Source organism: Malaclemys terrapin, chromosome 6 (assembly GCF_027887155.1).
Source record: "Malaclemys terrapin pileata isolate rMalTer1 chromosome 6, rMalTer1.hap1, whole genome shotgun sequence".
In the NCBI taxonomy this organism is placed as follows: domain Eukaryota; kingdom Metazoa; phylum Chordata; order Testudines; family Emydidae; genus Malaclemys; species Malaclemys terrapin.
In genome coordinates, this window is record NC_071510.1 from 40,040,574 (window position 1) to 40,057,977 (window position 17,404).

General features: G+C 39.7%; 2 protein-coding genes across 2 annotated transcripts in view; one reads left to right on the plus strand and one right to left on the minus strand.

The window, feature by feature from the left end:
* Positions 1-233: 233 nt before the first annotated feature.
* Positions 234-3,405, plus strand: TMEM252 (transmembrane protein 252). The gene is made up of 2 exons (XM_054031403.1): positions 234-1,096; positions 2,221-3,405. The coding sequence occupies exons 1-2, from the start codon at positions 798-800 to the stop codon at positions 2,504-2,506; spliced, it is 585 nt and encodes a 194-aa protein (XP_053887378.1). The 5' UTR covers positions 234-797; the 3' UTR covers positions 2,507-3,405.
* A 5,341-nt stretch (positions 3,406-8,746) lies between these two features.
* PGM5 (phosphoglucomutase 5) overlaps positions 8,747-17,404 on the minus strand; it is a 120,787-nt gene continuing 112,129 nt past the window's right edge. Inside the window, exon 11 of the mRNA XM_054031402.1 lies at positions 8,747-10,250. Coding sequence (XP_053887377.1) covers positions 10,161-10,250 — 90 coding nt within the window. The 3' untranslated portion in view covers positions 8,747-10,160. The remainder of the gene's footprint in view (positions 10,251-17,404) is intronic.

Here is a 17,404-nt window from a genome sequence, read left to right on the forward strand (position 1 = left end):
TAGGTGCCCACTGGCATCTTCTAAAGCACCTGGATGATTTCAGTGGGTGTTAGGGGCCCAGGAGCTTTTGAAAATCCCACTAGGTGCCTATCTGCATTTTGAGGCACCTAGATACCTTTAAAAATAGGCTCCAAGTCAATAGCTGGTGCTGGGAGAAAGAAGACAGAGTAAAGAAAAAATAATCAACATGGATCTGACTTTGGGGAAGAGGAGAAGAACCAAACTTACACCGCTCTTAGACTGTTTTGTTGAATTTGTGTAATTTTTATTGATCATTGATGTTCCTGGTGTGGAAACTAGAAAGTGAGCTATAAGAAATGCCACAGTTATTTAACATTCAGTTGGAAAGAGTGAAAGAAAGAATTCATAATCAGTAGAGACACATTTTTTCTTCAAGCTTTTAACAGAGAATTAGGAACAATGAAGGGTTTTTGTTTTTTTTAAAGTGCTAGAAAGCATTGCCCCAAAGCTGGCGAGGTTGGTGGTTTCTATTCAAACCCAAACCCTAATGTTTAACTCATTGAGAAGCACAGTATGCAACAATGGTTTTCAAAGCTTACACTGGCAAAGAAATGACACAGGAAGAATTTTTCCCTCCTCTTAAAGCAGCCTTATAATTATAAATTAATCCCTAAAGATATTATGGTGACTTCGATGAGTTAATGAGTATCGTATAACTGCCTGCTTCTCTTAATTGTCCAAAGGCCAGTTGATCCTGGAGTGCATAAAACCTTGACGAATGCAGATACGAAGCATAGCGGAGAGAGAAAGTGTGAGCGTGAGACAGAAAGAACTAGATGCTGTGTTTAACCATGAAGATGCCAAAAAAGTTTCTCTCTCTCTTTCGTATCTTTGTGCTCTTAACTGGCTTCTCAATTATTTGCATGGGAGCCTTTTGCATTTCCACAGGCTCCTCTCTGTGCAGATGTGGGAATAATCTGCCTGTTGCTTATTCTCTGTTACCTTTGGGGTTCTTACTCCTTGTGACTGGGATTTTCTGGAGCACGTACCATGAAGTCAGAAAAAACAAAAACCTGTTCTATATTTTCCAGAGAAATCCCAGCCATAGAGAAAGGCACATCAACACCATAGACAGGTATGTACTGCAATGTATGTATGGGCAAACTGCGTGTTGCATTTTGTAAATGTATCCTCAAGGGAAATAAATGACATAGCATTATATCAAAGAAAAGTAACCTGCAGCTAGTAGAAGACTTTTTATTCTATTTGTATGGGCACAGAACAGAAGCCTGAACGTTTCATATGCAGTGGATTGCAGTTAGGACAGTAACAGCAGCAGTTTAGGTGATACAATCAATGTACAGGATATATTCCCGAAAAACTATTCTTAGTGATTACACATACTGGGACAAATTCCTGGGGAAAACGGGCACAACTCCATTGGCTGCAGTGGAATTACTCCAGGAGCACAGCTGGCCCAGTTGTATCACCGTAATCGACAACCGTGGCTGTGCCAGCGTTTCGGTATTGCTCCTCAGCACAGTCTTTCCAGGGAGGCCAAAACACTGGAATGATTCACAATTCCCTATATGGTCTATGCTTGAGGTTTCTGTGTAAATATCTCTGTTATTTCTGAGTGAAGTCTGATGCTTTCCAATAGACAGTTTCTTAAACTGGTCGGCCCTAGGCCTGGCAAAGTTTATAACAGGGTCTTTGGATACAAATGACTCTTGCTGTCTGTTGTGGTAACACCACCATAAACACTGACAATAGGTGCTGTAACAGCTCTATAAATACATCGCATCACAAACCCTGGTTAGATAACCAGGACAATATGGATAGCACTTAAAAATTTGTGGAGAGCGGAAAATAATCACCATGCAATCAACTTTGGCAGGAAATATACTCCCTTTTCAAATCCAAGTGCCCTTTAGGGCAGCTGCTGTACTATAGACAATCGGTGGGTGATATCTGCATGACAGTCAGGAAACCTTGTCAATTAAATTCACTTTTGAGGCTGATATTGAAAATTATTTTAATGGCACACTTTAGAGAAAGTCACAGGATGCTAGATCAGCAGATCTGTTTCATATGTTTGCAGCTGATCTATTCCTTCTTAGCCAGATTTCATGATTTCGGTGTATATTTTAAACCTCAGATAAACTGTGACAAGGTGACAAAAGCAAATAGGTCTAACCAGGTCCAGCTCATATAAACCTCTTCTAACTAGTGAATCTTTTTGGTGTGATTATTTTTTAGGCCTGATTTCTACCCTCCGTGCTATGAAGATAGCACTGATCCGGGAAAGCAGACTTTCCCAATATCACTCTCCCTTTCAGCAAGAGAGGAAGAGCTCTACAACATCCCTCCACCACTGTATACTGAAAGCAGCATGGAATTCATAGATGAAACCAGCCTTCAGGAGGAACAACCACCATCATATGAAATGTCTGTGCAGCAGCAGCAGCCAACAACCGAGCATGACTCAAATACAGAAGGAGTTTCAGGCACTTGTCATGCACCCATGCCAGGAGTCAGTTGCTAATAATACGAACTGTGAAAGGACTTTAGAGGGACCAAAGCACGTCAGTTATTCCGAGACAAAGTCAGTGATTAAGACACTGAATGTGCAAAGTGGTGTTGGAAAAGACATGGGACAGTGCTATATAATACTACTGTATTATACTAACGGGTGCAACAGTTGCCTGGGGACAGCATTGACCACAATCCATTCATGTGGCATTAGAGAGGTTGTTTGAGGAGGTTCCCAGTATTTTAAAACAAGAACAGCATTCTCTGGCCTTTAAAGAGTTTGCTAATGATATTAAGTATAACTCATAATTGTTGGCTCAAGCCAACATCAGAGCAGCCTGTTTTCACGTTTCAATATTTCACTATGCCCACTCAAAAATGTCAGTACCAAATACATTCATTGTACTCTGTTCACTATCTCTAGATGATCTGTTTATGAAAGATTTTTTCATACCAAATATCCAACAAACTAATTTCCTTTTCATAGCCAGTATTGCATTTTCTGCTCACGTCAGCGCATCAAGATCTTGAGCGAAAACGCCCTTAAGATATAAATGACTGTACTGTACCTTGATACACTGGCTACCAATGTACAGAAGCCATTATTTTTTACACTGGAAGGAAAATGTTAGTGTTGCTGCTTAATGCTCCTCTATTTATTAATTTCAATCTCTTTCTCGCATCTCATCTTTTGGTGCAAGTCCCCATCTGTTTTTCCATTAATATTTCCTGATCTGGAGGACCTATTAATTCATTAGCTAATAGTTGGGGTTTTGTGTTCTGTTGTTTGTAACAGCTGAGTATTTTTCTAGCATGAGTGTTTGGAGATAACTGCTTTACTTTGTGTTAATAGCTGATACTTTAATATTGCATTGAATTCATCTGTTTATTTCAATAAATTTTTTCAAACCACATCTGAATTAGAAATGAGGTTTCTGTACTTCCAGGTGGATGTACAACACCCAATCTGAGCTCAGTCATTGCTGCACACTAATGAGGCAACCCCAGTTTCATAGCACAGCTCCTGAAAGAATAACACAGATTGTTTGCAGAAAAAAGCCTTCTGCGAGCCATTTCTTTAGGCATTGTCTTCATAGCTATAAGGTTAGCTGCTTCCATTGCACTGTTCACAAACTCAGTGCCAAAGAAGCAAGGCTCTATTTGGCCCTGATCCTGCACCACTGAGTTCAACTGGAGTTTTGCCCTTTATGACGACAACAGGACCAGGATGAGATGCTTTATCAATCTTTCTTTATGCTCACATATCAGAAGAGGCAAGAGTAGCCTGGATACAAATCATTGTAGAAACTTAAAACATGGGGGAAATCAACTGCAAAATAAATCAGTTCTTCCTCCTCAAGGATTATATTCTGATTTGAAATATGGGAGAAGAAGGAAAATAGAGGATGCGACTGAGGGGAATGACAAAGAAATGGGAGGTGAGACATGTTTTCCTTTGCGGGTAGAGGTAGTAGGGAGGGGTAGACAGTGTGCCCAGAAAAAGGGGAGAGGGAAGAGGGGAACATAAGGTTAAAAATGGAAATAATTATACAGGAAATGACACATTAAAAGAGGTAGAGTTAAAGGACAGAAAAAAAAGGAAAAACAATGGAGAGAAAGAATAAACACATTCAAAAGAAAACAATAACAGGATAAAAACTCTATAATTGGAGAGATGGAGATAGACAAACTGGATCCATGTAAAAAGATTTTTTAAATGATTAAAAAGCTGCACATTCTAAAGTGGGGGAGAATAAAAAACAGGAGAAATGGGAACCTTTACATGTTATTTCAAAAGCAGTTAAAGGGAGAGTTTCCTCTGAGAAGTGACCATGGTAAAGGATACCTTTTTACTCAAGAGACCTGCTTCCTGAATGTATTCAGAATCAGAACAGCTGGCTTTAGTGACAAAGATATGTTTTTACTTCTTTTTAGTCATGTTCATGCTGCAGGACGCTGACAACAATGGGGTTGTATATGTGTTGCTGAGGGAAGACATTCATTAAATGTGAGGCAAGATTCAAGCTTGATTCTCAGCCCTAGGTTGAGCATGCAGGGCTGGCAGTTAGAAAAACTGCCAGAGTAAAATCCTGGTGCCATTGAAGTCAACAGGAGTATTGTTATTGACTTCAATGGGTCAGGATTTGACACCCCCCCCCCCCCCTTTTTTTTTTTTTTTTACTTTTGAATTGAGCACATTTGATCTGGAAATCAGTGAAAAACAAACATGGAAGCCCAAAATGCCATTTTCAGTGTCACTTTTCAGAATGGCACACTGTAATTCAATTATTGACTCACTTCTGCTGTAGCTCCTGAAGAATTGCACCATTTTTATGTACAGACCCCCCCCCCCCCCGCACCCCACTGGATCAAAGTGGCTGGTTAGAATGCTGGAAGGTACATATTTCTGAATACGTTCCTGGTTCAAAGTGCCCAGCTAACACAGGCCTGACTTCTAAGTTCTCTTTTATCTGAATACAGCAATAACCCCTTTATCTAGGACAGTGGTTTTCAACCTTTTTTTTTTCATTTGGAAACCCATAAAAGATGTCAAATGGAGGTGTGGACCCCTTTGGAAATCTTAGACATAGTCTGTAGACCCCCAGGAGTCCACGGACTACAGGTTGAAAACCAATGATCTAGGGTTTGATATGGAGTTTCATCTGCCTGTGAACAAGGCTTCAGATAAACAGTGGCTTCTTTGAGAGAGCCAAACTTGGAGTCCACAGCCCCACAGGGTGGGGAGGACATACCAGTTGGCCTGACCCATAGAGCAGACTAGTAATGAGGCAGAGGACATTTTCCTTGCATCTGCTTTATGGCCCTGTTTCTTGGACAGTTTTGGGCAAGAACTAAGATTCTGAATTCTTCCCTAACATTTCAGGGCAAATCCAAAAAGGGCTTAAGAATCTTGGCAGCCTTTCTGTGGCCCCACCAACCTCAGTCCATTGCAAGTATTGTGTGCAGGGGACTGGACTAGAGAAGAGCAACAAAAATGATTAAAGGTCTAGAAAACATGACCTATGAGAGAAGATTGAAAAAATTGGGTTTCTTTAGTCTGCAGAAGAAAAGACTGAGAGGGGACATTTTCAAGTATTTTTTTCAAGTAATTTTCAAGTACATAAAAGGTTGTTACAAGGAGGAGGGAGAAAAATTGTTCTTCTTAACCTCTGAGAATAGGACAAGAAGAAATGGGCTTAAAGTGCAGTAAAGGAGGTTTAGGTTGGACATTAGGAAAAACTTCCTAACTGTCAGGGTAGTTAAGCACTGTAATAAATTGCCTAGGGAGGCTGTGGAATCTCCATCATTGGGGATTTTTAAGAGCAAGTTAGACAGACACTTGCCAGGGATGGTATAGATAATACTTAGTCCTGCCATGAGTGCAGAGGACTGCACTAGATGACCTCTCGAGGTCCCTTCCAGACCTGTGATTCTATTGTAGGCTCTTAATGGCTCCAGAGCTTTTTACGGACAAATGGACTGCTCACTGCGTTTTCAGACAGCAACAGGGGTTAAGGTGTGGAGGGAAGGAGGGCTCACCGGGATGTAAGACAAATTCAGGTTAAGAGGGACTACTTTGCTTGACTCAATCTGTTTTTCATGTATATACTTTCACTGCTTAGTTAGGAGCTGAATGGAAATTATGTGGGTGACCGCATGAGTGAATAAATGTCAACAATCCTTTTAAAAGCAGAAAAGTGTTAAATGGCTGAATTAATTTTGCTCAAACTTTCCAAAACAAATTTACCTTTGGCATGACCAGCCATAAGAAGTTTTGGATTAAAAGGGATTTTCTTAATTCGTAAAGATATGAACAATTCAAAACAAGGGTTCAGAATGGAATAGGCCTTTTCTGCCCATGCCTCTTGAACAATAATGCTATAACTATGCCCGTCCTATCGCTATACTCAGTGATGAGATACGTAGTTCCTAGGCGTGAGGCCAAGCATTTTTCTGAAAGGGAAATCTTTTGACATTTCAGTGCAGTGATGTGCAATTCATGGGACATATGGGGCCAGCTCCTCAGCTATGGCTGAAGAATAAAAGTTGGGGGAATGGGTGGAGTATTCCTCACCTCTGCACTCTCAAGCCTAGGACTGCTCCATACAGGGCTGGTCTGCCACCACCATGTTAGCACTGAGTATTCTTTAAAATGAAATATCTTTGCCAGCTTTTGTGCCTTATGTACATTGTTAAATATTTTATACCATAAGCCACTAGTTCACGATTAAAAAAAAAAGGATTAAGCCTGTTCTTTATCTTCAATAAGTGAAGGGAGGTTACTAATGTGTGATGTCAACAAATAGATGGCACTTAAATAATATAATTATACACAGTTTGATATAATTGAACATAATGACAAGTTTTTACTAGTTGGCCTTTTCCCTGCTATTGCACACAAGTTAATAGTTCTTGTTCTCTATACCCTTCCATGTTTTTACTCCTTTCTGTCTTTCTTCTTCCATCTCCCACACTATTTTTGCATGGTCTACTTGCTAGCTGTTTTAGTTTCCATTTCTTTTTGTCTCTTCCCCATCTATCCTCCTTTCCTTGAACCTTTCCCTCTCTCTTTCCAGCTGGGTCCACAAACTCATTTCTTCCCCAAGTCTCCACCATTCTTTTTCCTCTGGCCGCCATCTCTTTGTTCCTGGGACCCCATCCCTCTGTTCTGGTTACCCCTCCGCAAAGACCCCTTGGTACCTTGCTGCCCATTCCCCCTTATTCTCTCGGAGTTTCTCTTCCACAATAGCTCTCCCTCCCTCTCACCTTTTCACCCTTGCAGGCTGGGAGTGTGCTCTTTAACTACATGCTGTTTGTATGACAAACCCACCTGTTCGGGAAACTGAAAGATTGTCCAAATAAATACTAGTACAATTATTTCCAACCTGCCATTACAGTGTAGAGGCTGCAGCCCATGGACCAGCCTAACCGCTTAACCCAGCAGCAGGAGTAGAGGAGGAGACAGGCCTTTTTTTAGTCAAGCCACTCACTCTAGCAGCCCTGCCAAGAGTAACACCATCCTTGTTAGAAGTGATGGACATTTCCCCTGACATTAGCTTCTAGTCATTTAGCTCTCAACTATTTGCAAGTAAAACATCTCTGTATATTAAGTGCATGATTAATGAGACTGTGGTCACTGTCCTTCCCTGAAGAAATCAGATACAGAGATATACACAGCGTGAGTCAGCCTTACAAAGTTTTACTCGTCATCTTGCAGATGACAATTTTTTGGGTGGACAATATCAATCGTATTAATAATCAGTTTTATCATTCTCATCAATCAGTATTACAAAGGATGAGGGAGTAGGTTTTGTGTTGAGGATGGTAACAGTTTTACAAGATAACTATTCAATATTACATACAGAGATCATCCTATTCTCAAGTGCATTACCCCAGTTTTACATCAGTGCAACTCAACTACTAGTACAACACAATGCAAAATGAGACCCAGTATTTACCTTTTGAGAACTTTCCAATTCTGCTTCATTTTTTCCTAAATCCTGACTGCTACCTACTGCGGCTAATGCTGTCACGCCTTTCCTAGAACGGAGAAGTCTGGCTGGAGTATTTTCTGGATATGGTCAGTGGCAGTTTAGCATGAGGGTTTCCCCCGTCTCTTTCATAGCGGGTGGGTTCAGTACATCATGTTTTCAGCAATCCCAATCTCCAGAGGCTAAAACAATGGGAAACCTAAATCGGTATTCAAACTCACCTCTGCCAGGTGATCAGGTCAAAGATTATTTAATCATCTGAGATCTTATAACAATAAAAACTTTTCAAATTCTTTATTGGTCCATTTTCAGTAGGATTTGCCCAAATATGACGAGCTGAGTAGTTCAGCATTTTGAAGGGAAATTTCTCTCACAGTTTAGGCCAAATCTGCACAGGTGCACAAGTCTGAATGATCTAAAACAACAGTGGACGAGTTTGCCCTATATGAAGCATTGTAGGTTACGTCTAGATGAACATGCCCTCTTTAAAGAAGAGTACATTTAAATTTGGACAACCAAATTGTGGTGAAGATGCAGGGACCTTCTGATGCCTTCCACAATCCTTTATAAAATGAATTCAATCATGGAATCTCTTTTGACTTATACAAATATTAAATAATACTGTACTAAGATATTGTGTGGAAACATCAGTGTCTTATTTATTTAGAATCAAGTCGATATGTAATTCTATTAAAGGCAGTTTTATTAGAATGGATGAAAGCGCAGTATGTTTTGTCAACAATTAGGTATTAAGACAGAAATATAGCAATCCACTTTATTAGATACTAAATGTCATAGCAATTTGTGACAGAAGTGTCAAAAGAAACCAAAGCAATTTCCTTCACTGCAATATTATCTAAATTGCACTGAAATCTTGATGGGTTGCAATATGAATAGTACATGCTGCAAAGTGTCAAATTGCACAAAGCCAACTCGACAAATGATATGACAAGTGACCACACGCTGTTCCCAAGGAAGCAAAACATTCAAACAAGTCACATGCACAAAGTGTTTGTGTTCTTGTTCAGTACAAAGCAATGAACCATAGCTAGAGCTGCAGCAGCATTTCACAAGCAAAAAAACTCACAAGTGTACATATCCTTCTCTGATTCATGTCAAGTCCTTTCTACCCCCCGGCTCTTTATCCTATGATCTCTACTTTAAAGAATCTAATAGACTCTGAGCCCAACTAGTGAATCAGTCAAGTATTTCATTTCATTCATTTCCTCTTCTGTATTACATCCATTCCTGACAAGTGGAACATAGGCATGTATCTGAAGAGATAGATTTTAAAATCTTTCTATGATAATGCATTTATGGAAAATATGCTGAACTTGCAACAGTTACCCTCCAAGCCCAGTAAGCACCAGCAGGACATGCTTATGAACATGAGGGATATTGCAAAAGGTAACTGATGCCCCCGTGACTAAAACATTAATCATATTTTGGCTTCAATAAAAATAAATACCCTCCTTTAAAAAAAGGAAGAGTCAAGTTCAGGGAAACCTAGAGAGAGCCATGAGTCACACTGCTACACTTCTAAACCGGAAAAGAGGAAGCACTGGCATCTTTCATTGGGAGTGTGTGCACAGTTCTACTGCTGCTGTGGTTCTGCGAGCTGGCTAAGGGTGTAGATGGGAAAGGAACAAATGGAGTATGCAAATGCACCGTTTGCAAAAACTAATATACTGCCCCTATACCTCAGACATGCTGTTGATTTCTTTCTAAACCAACAAGAAGCTGACAAGAACCACAAACTGTATTCACCAAAACACATGGTTGCATTGTAGTCCATTTCCCCCTTCTTCCCAAGTCCAAAATTCTTCTTACTTTATCATAACACTCAAAGGGTAAAGAAAATACAAAGGTCAGCCCTTTCTGTCACACTGGCATTTTGCAACGTTCAAGGGTTGAGGGCTTTTTCTTTGGTGGGTTGTTTGTTTGTTTTTTGGACAAAAAGATATTGTCACTATAACATAGAAGTCAGTACACTATTGTCTTTGGCGATTAATGCAACTGAATATGATCAACATTATACTGAATTTTTCTTCCCACCCCCACCCCCAAAAAACTTTTAAAGCCTTACAAGGCACAGACACCTAACATGTTTTAACCAGGTCATCTCTCTTCCTTGCCCTCTCTCTTTTGGCCCTGGGTTAATGATCCTTTGTAGATTCAGGTGATGACGGTGGGTCCCTTCCGCCCTGTCCTCTCATGGATCTCAGATATTTTCAATGCAATGGCTATGAGAGGACTCAGCACAGCCTAGAAGAAAAGGAATACAGTGAGCTATGTTAAGAAGAAAAGTCAATGAACACATTTTTAAAATCTGTTATTTATTTTTCCCTTGTTGACCATAGTATTAACTTGAAACATTATACTGGGTCTAAAGTAGCTAAGCTATGCAGAAAGAGCAAACCCCAGATATTGTAATGATAACCTCACCACACACCAAAAGTAATGTAGAGCTCTGTGTGAAATATGCAATATAAAACCATACGGAAGTCTCAAACCTGGAATTATTTATGGAGCTGAGTTGAAACTATAAACAAATGGTATTTTCATACACACTGCATTGTTAATCTGAAGAACTCCACAATTCAGATACTGAGGCAGGTATCTTAGTAGGAGTCATAAAAATATTTATATGATTAAAAGAGTATCACCTGCAGTTGTACTACATAGGTTAACAAGGTATTCCCCATGCAGTTTCAGTTTATAGATATCTATTTATAACTTTAACAAGCTTACAGTTTGTGGCTAAGTGGGGGTGTTTTTTTGTCCAGATGCCTAAACAAAACGAATAAAATGAAAATCTTATCAGGGAAGAGTGATGAAATAACAACATCTCTGTTTATGCTGCCACTGATTTCAACAGAGTTTATGGCCCTGGTCATTTATTCAGAAACTTGGCCAGTGATCAGTGGGATATTACTATTCTTTTCCTATCTGTGGATCCACTTCTAATTGCACAATGATTAGACAACAACAGACAGGGAAAGAGTTCAGACATTTTATACAATATATTAATATGAAGAGCACGAACGTTAACATTTGTTGGAAAACGCTGCGAAATGAAAAAACAAAACAAGCCAGCTCCTAAGCTCAGTAACTAGGGACAGCTCATTCCTCTAAACAGCTATACCTCCATTGGAGAAGAATCACCACAAATGTACTTGGGCAGAGGGGCATTGTCCCAGCATGGAAGAAATAGAGATGCCCACAGACCCCCTGGCTCTTGGAGAGCTACAGGGGGCACAGAAGCATCGATCCCCTCTTATTGGCTCTGGGCTCCCTCTGACTGTGCCCAGTCCCTGGAAGTGGCTTTCTTAGGGCCTCCCTCTCCCAGATAAAAAGGGAGAATTTTTCAATCGGGAGAGGACTGGAAGATAAAAACAGATCATCCGAACCTACTCAGTTTTACCAGCCCATCACCTTCATGAGCAATAAAATGACAAATAAAGCAACCAAACAAAAGCAAACAAACAAAACAACCCACTTACTGCTTTGGCTGAAAGCCTTATGTCAGACAGGATTACCACATTTAAAATGGTTTTCAAAATTTATTTCCACTTTTTAAAAGTATAAAGCTTTATTAGTAAAAGTTGAACTCAAAATTACATTAAAAGTGTGCCTGGATACACCACAAACATAAACTACTTAATAAAAACTATTTGAAATGCATTATCCATAAAACAGTATGCAACAGCGAAGTTGTACAGTCTGTAAATCAAGCAACCCTTCTATTAACTTCAGTGAGAGTTTGGCTCAGTTAAGAACCACTGGAGAATATATCCCTAAATCCATGATTGCCAGGGGGGAAAAAATGACACCTCTCCCAAACTAGACATACCAATAGATATCTCAAGCATGCACATATCTGATAAGTGACAATGCCTGGTGCCCTTTGCTTGTGGGTGATTTGTATTGGAGCCTTGAGAGATGTGTCATCAATTGCAGAGGCTGCCTGGCTCACTGCATTTTTATTCTGCCCTGTCTTGCAGAACTCCCTTCCAACTGCCTTTCTCCATCTCCATGTTCCCAGTTATGTTTTCCCCGAAAACGGCAATCCATTTGCAAAGAATCAGGGCGTCGCAGGATTCTAAACTGCACCTGAGGGCTCGTTAAAAGCTCAGCAGATTCAGGGGTTTGGCTTTATGCAAATATTTTCTTTGAACTCAGTCCAGATGGGTTGATACCATTTTAACTTTGGGGGAAATCTCATCCTTGCGGTAAAATTTCACTTGGTTTGTCAAATGCTGGCAACGTCCGTCCCCTTCAAAAACAAATTATGTGCTATTCTAATGAAAAATCATAATTATCCCAGATTAGCTTGAAAAGCGCATGAATCTTACTAAACCTTTTGACCAATCTGGTCTGAGTGTCGTTTGTAAGGCAATCCAAACCTACATGAGTTTTGCCTGGGTTAGGAACGAACATTTTGCACAGCTCTAAAATTCCCTCTCTAATCTAATGTAAACCTCAGGAGACCATGCTGGCAAAGTAATTTCATCAAAACACATCCTTTGATTTATGTCTCCAGAAAAGTTCTGGAAAAGCTGAAGCCATGAGAGTCCAAAGGGATCTCACAACACTGGATGGCAGATGGAATTCAATGTTAATAAGTGCAAAGTAATGCACATTAAAAAACATAATCCCAACCATACATGCAAAATTATGGGGGTCTAAATTAGCTGTTACCACTCAAGAAAGATATTGGAGTCATTGTGGCTAATTCTCTGAAAATATATACTCAATGTTCAGCAACAGTCTAAAAAGCTAACAGAATGTTAGGAACCACTAGGAAAGTGATTGATAACAACACAGTAAATATCATAATGCCATTATATAAATACATGGCACACCCACACTTTGACAACTGCATGCAGTTCTGGTCGCCATGTCTCAAAAAAAGATATATTAGAATTGCAAGAGGTAGCAAGAAGGCCAACAAAAATGATTAGGGGTATTGAATTGCTTCCATATGAGGTGAGATTAAAAAGACTGGGACTGTTCAGTTTGGACAAGAAACAAGTAAGGGGGGATATGACAGAGGTCTATAAAATCATGAGGTGCGGAGAAAGCGAATAAGGAAAAGTTATTTACTCCTTCTCATAACACAGAGGTCACCAAATGAAATTAATAGGCAGCAGGTTTAAAACAAGCAAAAGGAAGTACTTCTTCACATAACACACACCAGTGGAATTCGTTGATGGGATATTGTGAAGGCTAATACTATAACTGGATTCAAAAAAGAATTAGACAAGTTCATGGAGAATAGGTCCATCAATGGCCATTAGCCAAGATAGTCAGGGACACAACCTCATGCTCTAGATCAGGCGTTCTCACACTTCATTGCACCACGACCCCCTTCTGACAACAAAAATTACTACTTGACCCAGGAAGGAGACTGAAGCCTGAGCCCCACCACCAACGGATTCAGCCCCAGCCAGGGGGCCTGTAACCTGAGCCCCATCGCCCAGGGCTGAAGCCCTCGGGCTTTGGCCCCGGGCAGTGGGGCTCGGGCTTCAGCCCCGGGTCCCAGCAAGTTTAAGCCAGCCCTGGCGACCCCATTAAAATGGGGTTGTGACCCACTTTGGGTCCTGATCCACAGTTTGAGAATCGCTGCGCTAGATGTCCCTCAGCCTCTGACTGACAGATGCCGGGACTGGATAATAGGGGATGGATCACTCAGTAATTGCCCTGTTCTGTTCATTCCCTATGACATTGGGCATATTAGGAAGACAGGATAGATGGATCACTGGTCTGACCCAGTGTGGCCATTCTTATATTCTTATGAGAGAATGATCCCCCTTGGGATTCAAAGCATTTTTAAGAACACCAGATAATACAACTTCTTTTACATAAGTTCAAACATCTGCTTTTGTGTTTGTTAGGGTTTTTGTGACGCACAGTATGCTAGAAGCCAGATCAACACACAAATGATGTATTACTCAAATGACAGAAGAATTAAGGAATGGACTAAATAAACTAAATAAACAATTACAAAATAAATGTAATACTAACATTACACTGTAATACTAACATTAGACTATAATTCAATCCACTGTAATGCTAACATAACACTTATACAGCCTGCCTGGTGCTGTGTCTCTTGCAGTGTTTATCTCATGATGCTAAATATGCATGAGCATGCATCTACAAGCAGATTCTGACTTGATCTTGCAGATCAAGTGCCAAAAAAGCAGAAATTGTTTGGCAGTTTAATTCACAGTGCACTAGAAGCTCTAAGCAACCTGGCTGACCTTGGTTACTCCGCAGCACTAAGCTGTCTTAACCTACAAGAGTTCAGGCTCCTCAGGGCTGGTGAAGGCATTGAGTTGACTTCAATGAGTTGATGCACTCAGTGACTGAGCAGAGGGAGTTGACATCACTGCTGTCTGCAGGTTCTGCCCGCTGACGCAAGGACAGTGTTAATAATGGTGATCTCAAAGGTCAGAAGACTAACTGTTCTTCCCTTAGCTGGAAGTAAGAGGATGTGTATGTCGGGTGGGAAGGGCAGTGCTAGAATGCAAATTGAGTTCTACTTGGAACCATTTGACTTCATAACAAATGATTCCTCTTTCGTACTTCCAAAGAAGTCTAGGTCTAGGATTAACGAGTTCATATCCATTATTCATGAGCTCTTCTATAATCATTGTCACCAGATGTATTTTTAAAATAGAAGAGAAAAGAAGGTAGTCTGGAAATGCTTTTTTTTGTTTGTTTCAAACTATCCTCAATGTGGCACACTGTAAGGTGACCTAATGCGGCATCAGAAGCTAAATTATTTGAATGACATGGAAAATGCTGAGTTATATAAGAGCATGAGCAAACAGCTGAAAATGCCCTAGCTCTCACTAATCATTTGGAAAAGTCCCATATTATTTAATAGTAAGTGAAAAACTTTGTATAGACTTTTTCAACCATCCTATATATTTCAATATTAAACTGTATACCTAATATATGATTTTATAAATTACTTCAAAACACCAATTGAAAGGATATAATTCTCTATTAAATTCTACTATTTCTTAGAATTACTGCTATATCTTATTAAATATATAGAAACCCGTTGTTTCACCCCTACTAAATTCTATGGAACTTTTCTCACTAGGGTTCTTATTTGAAAGAATTCTCTTTCACAAGAAAAACACATGCAAATTCTGTGGTTGCATGCTGCTACCAGATTCTTCTGTACCTAGTTAGTGTAGCAAAGCATTTAATTCAAGTATGTCCCTGGAAAATCCATTTATATATGTGATCCATGTTGTTCTATATTTGTACAGCACCTGTCACAATGTGCTCCAGGTCCACAACTGTGGCTCCTAGGTACAACTTCAATACACATAATAAATAACAATGTAGTGTGAATAAAAATTGGCAGATATTTGAAGCAATCCAACCTTTTGCTGCACTGTTTCCTGTACATGCTCTCTACACTACCAGCATGACACTGGTGTTTGAAATAAAATTTTCTTAACCGTGACAACAAATCAAAGAGATTCTGCATATGGACTGTAATTTTTTCCCTTTTAGATTAAAAACCTTATCCAACTTCCATGATTGTACCCAGGTAGCTAGGTAAAGGATAGGTAAATATTAGCCTTCTGTCATGATTTATTAATAGGCAATAAATATGAGGTGAGTCAGAAACTGAAGCTACTTGTGAATATACGGGTCACCAAACCTTATTTTGAGTACGTTACACCCACTCAAATTGATCTGTTATCCTTTTCACCTCTGTTAAATTTAGCATAACCAATTGCTTGGTAAACATAAGAAAAAGAATGTGTCAATACATAAAAGTCCAAGGTTCTAGATAAAAGCAAGCATGCACTGCTTATGGCTATTGAATGATAAGGAATAATTTGGCAGAGGCTGCTTCTTGGCTGGCTAATAAGAGCCAAAGAATTGGTCTCCAGGGCCCAGATCCTCAAAGGTATTTAGGCACCTAACTCCCATTCGACAGAAGTTAGGAGCCTAAATACCTTTGAGAGTCTGGGCCTTTGTCTTGAACATCTTCTTCCTAGTTAGCCAGAAAGCAGGCTTAGAGAGATAAAGATAATATCTTTTACTGGACTAACTTCTGTTGGAGAGAGAAAGAGACAAGCTTTAGATCTCTTCTTCAGGTCTTCTTTAATGCTGTGAATTAAAAATGCTTAAACAGCAAGTACATTTTCTCTAATTTATTTTGGTCACTCACTGCGGATTGTTTTTTTTAATTAGTTCCTCTGATTCTAAATCTTATGCACCATTGCAAAGGTTACCTTCTGGTTAGCTAGTAGGAGAGAGTGAATGGTCATGGAAGATGGGGTGCCTTCCTTAGCTCCGGCTAGTAAGCCAAGAAGCAATCTTGGCCAATTTATTTCACAGGGACTGCATGCTCACTTTTATCTTGAACCTTGGACTTTTAGGTATCAGCACGTTTCATTATTCTTGTTTTATCCCTTGCACCTTTATGTGTATTGGCATGATTCATTTTTCCTGTTTATCAAACATTTGGTTATGACAAATTTAACCTTGGTGAAAAGTATAACAGACTAATTGAGTGGGCACACTGTACTAAAAATAAGATTTTAATGACCCTTAAGTTCATTGATAGCTCTGCTTATCAATCGCACCATTTTTATGGCCTATTTATTAACTGGAGCAAAACAGACTTTTATTAACAGTTCTTTTGCCTAGCTACAAGGGTACAATCATTGAACCTGTAACCTTTGAAAAGGAAGCTATAAATGTAAAAGGCTGGAAAGGCAACAGATCTTCCTGATAGCAAACAGCTGGCATGTTAGGGGCATAGCCAGAGCCCTCTTGTTCTCTAGCTAGTCCAAGCTGAAGAAATGGCTCCTTGGGGACCATATCCAGTTTGGATAATTTAGAGCAGCCCCAAGACTGGTTTAAACAATGCCAGGGCTTGTATAGAACAAGACGCCAAAGCAGTGAGCCATCAGGTCCTTCACAGTTCCCTACTGTTAGCTGCACCTTGATAATACTGAGCACAGCTAAGAATTTTCTTCCAAATGTACCATTGCCAAAGTTTCATGCTATTGAAGTGGAAGAGCAGAACACTGATGACTTCTGATGATCTTGCAAGTGAAAGACTGCAGGTGTCATTGTCATAGTCAAACATAACTATGCTGATATTATAAGTCCAAACTTTCGGGGAGCTCTTCAACATCAGCTTAATTCAGGAGCAGTATCTCTTTGTCTTCAACACTCCAAAGAGTGGCAAAGGTCAATTGATAATTATGTCACAAAAACATCTGAAAGGCAAAGACTGGAACCTGATATGAAAGTTGCAATCTTCTTTTATGCTGACATCATCATCTTCAATGTAGCACAAAATCAGAAATGTAAAGAAATGATTGAAGCACTTCACCATGGATATATTATTCCAGACAGATTTAAACTCACAG

Bases quoted from the DNA above. Each gene is read 5' to 3' on its own strand.
- TMEM252 (XM_054031403.1), top strand. From the start codon at position 798: ATGCTGTGTTTAACCATGAAGATGCCAAAAAAGTTTCTCTCTCTCTTT. The intron at 1,097-2,220 runs GTATGTACTGCA...ATTATTTTTTAG, and splicing joins CACATCAACACCATAGACAG to GCCTGATTTCTACCCTCCGT.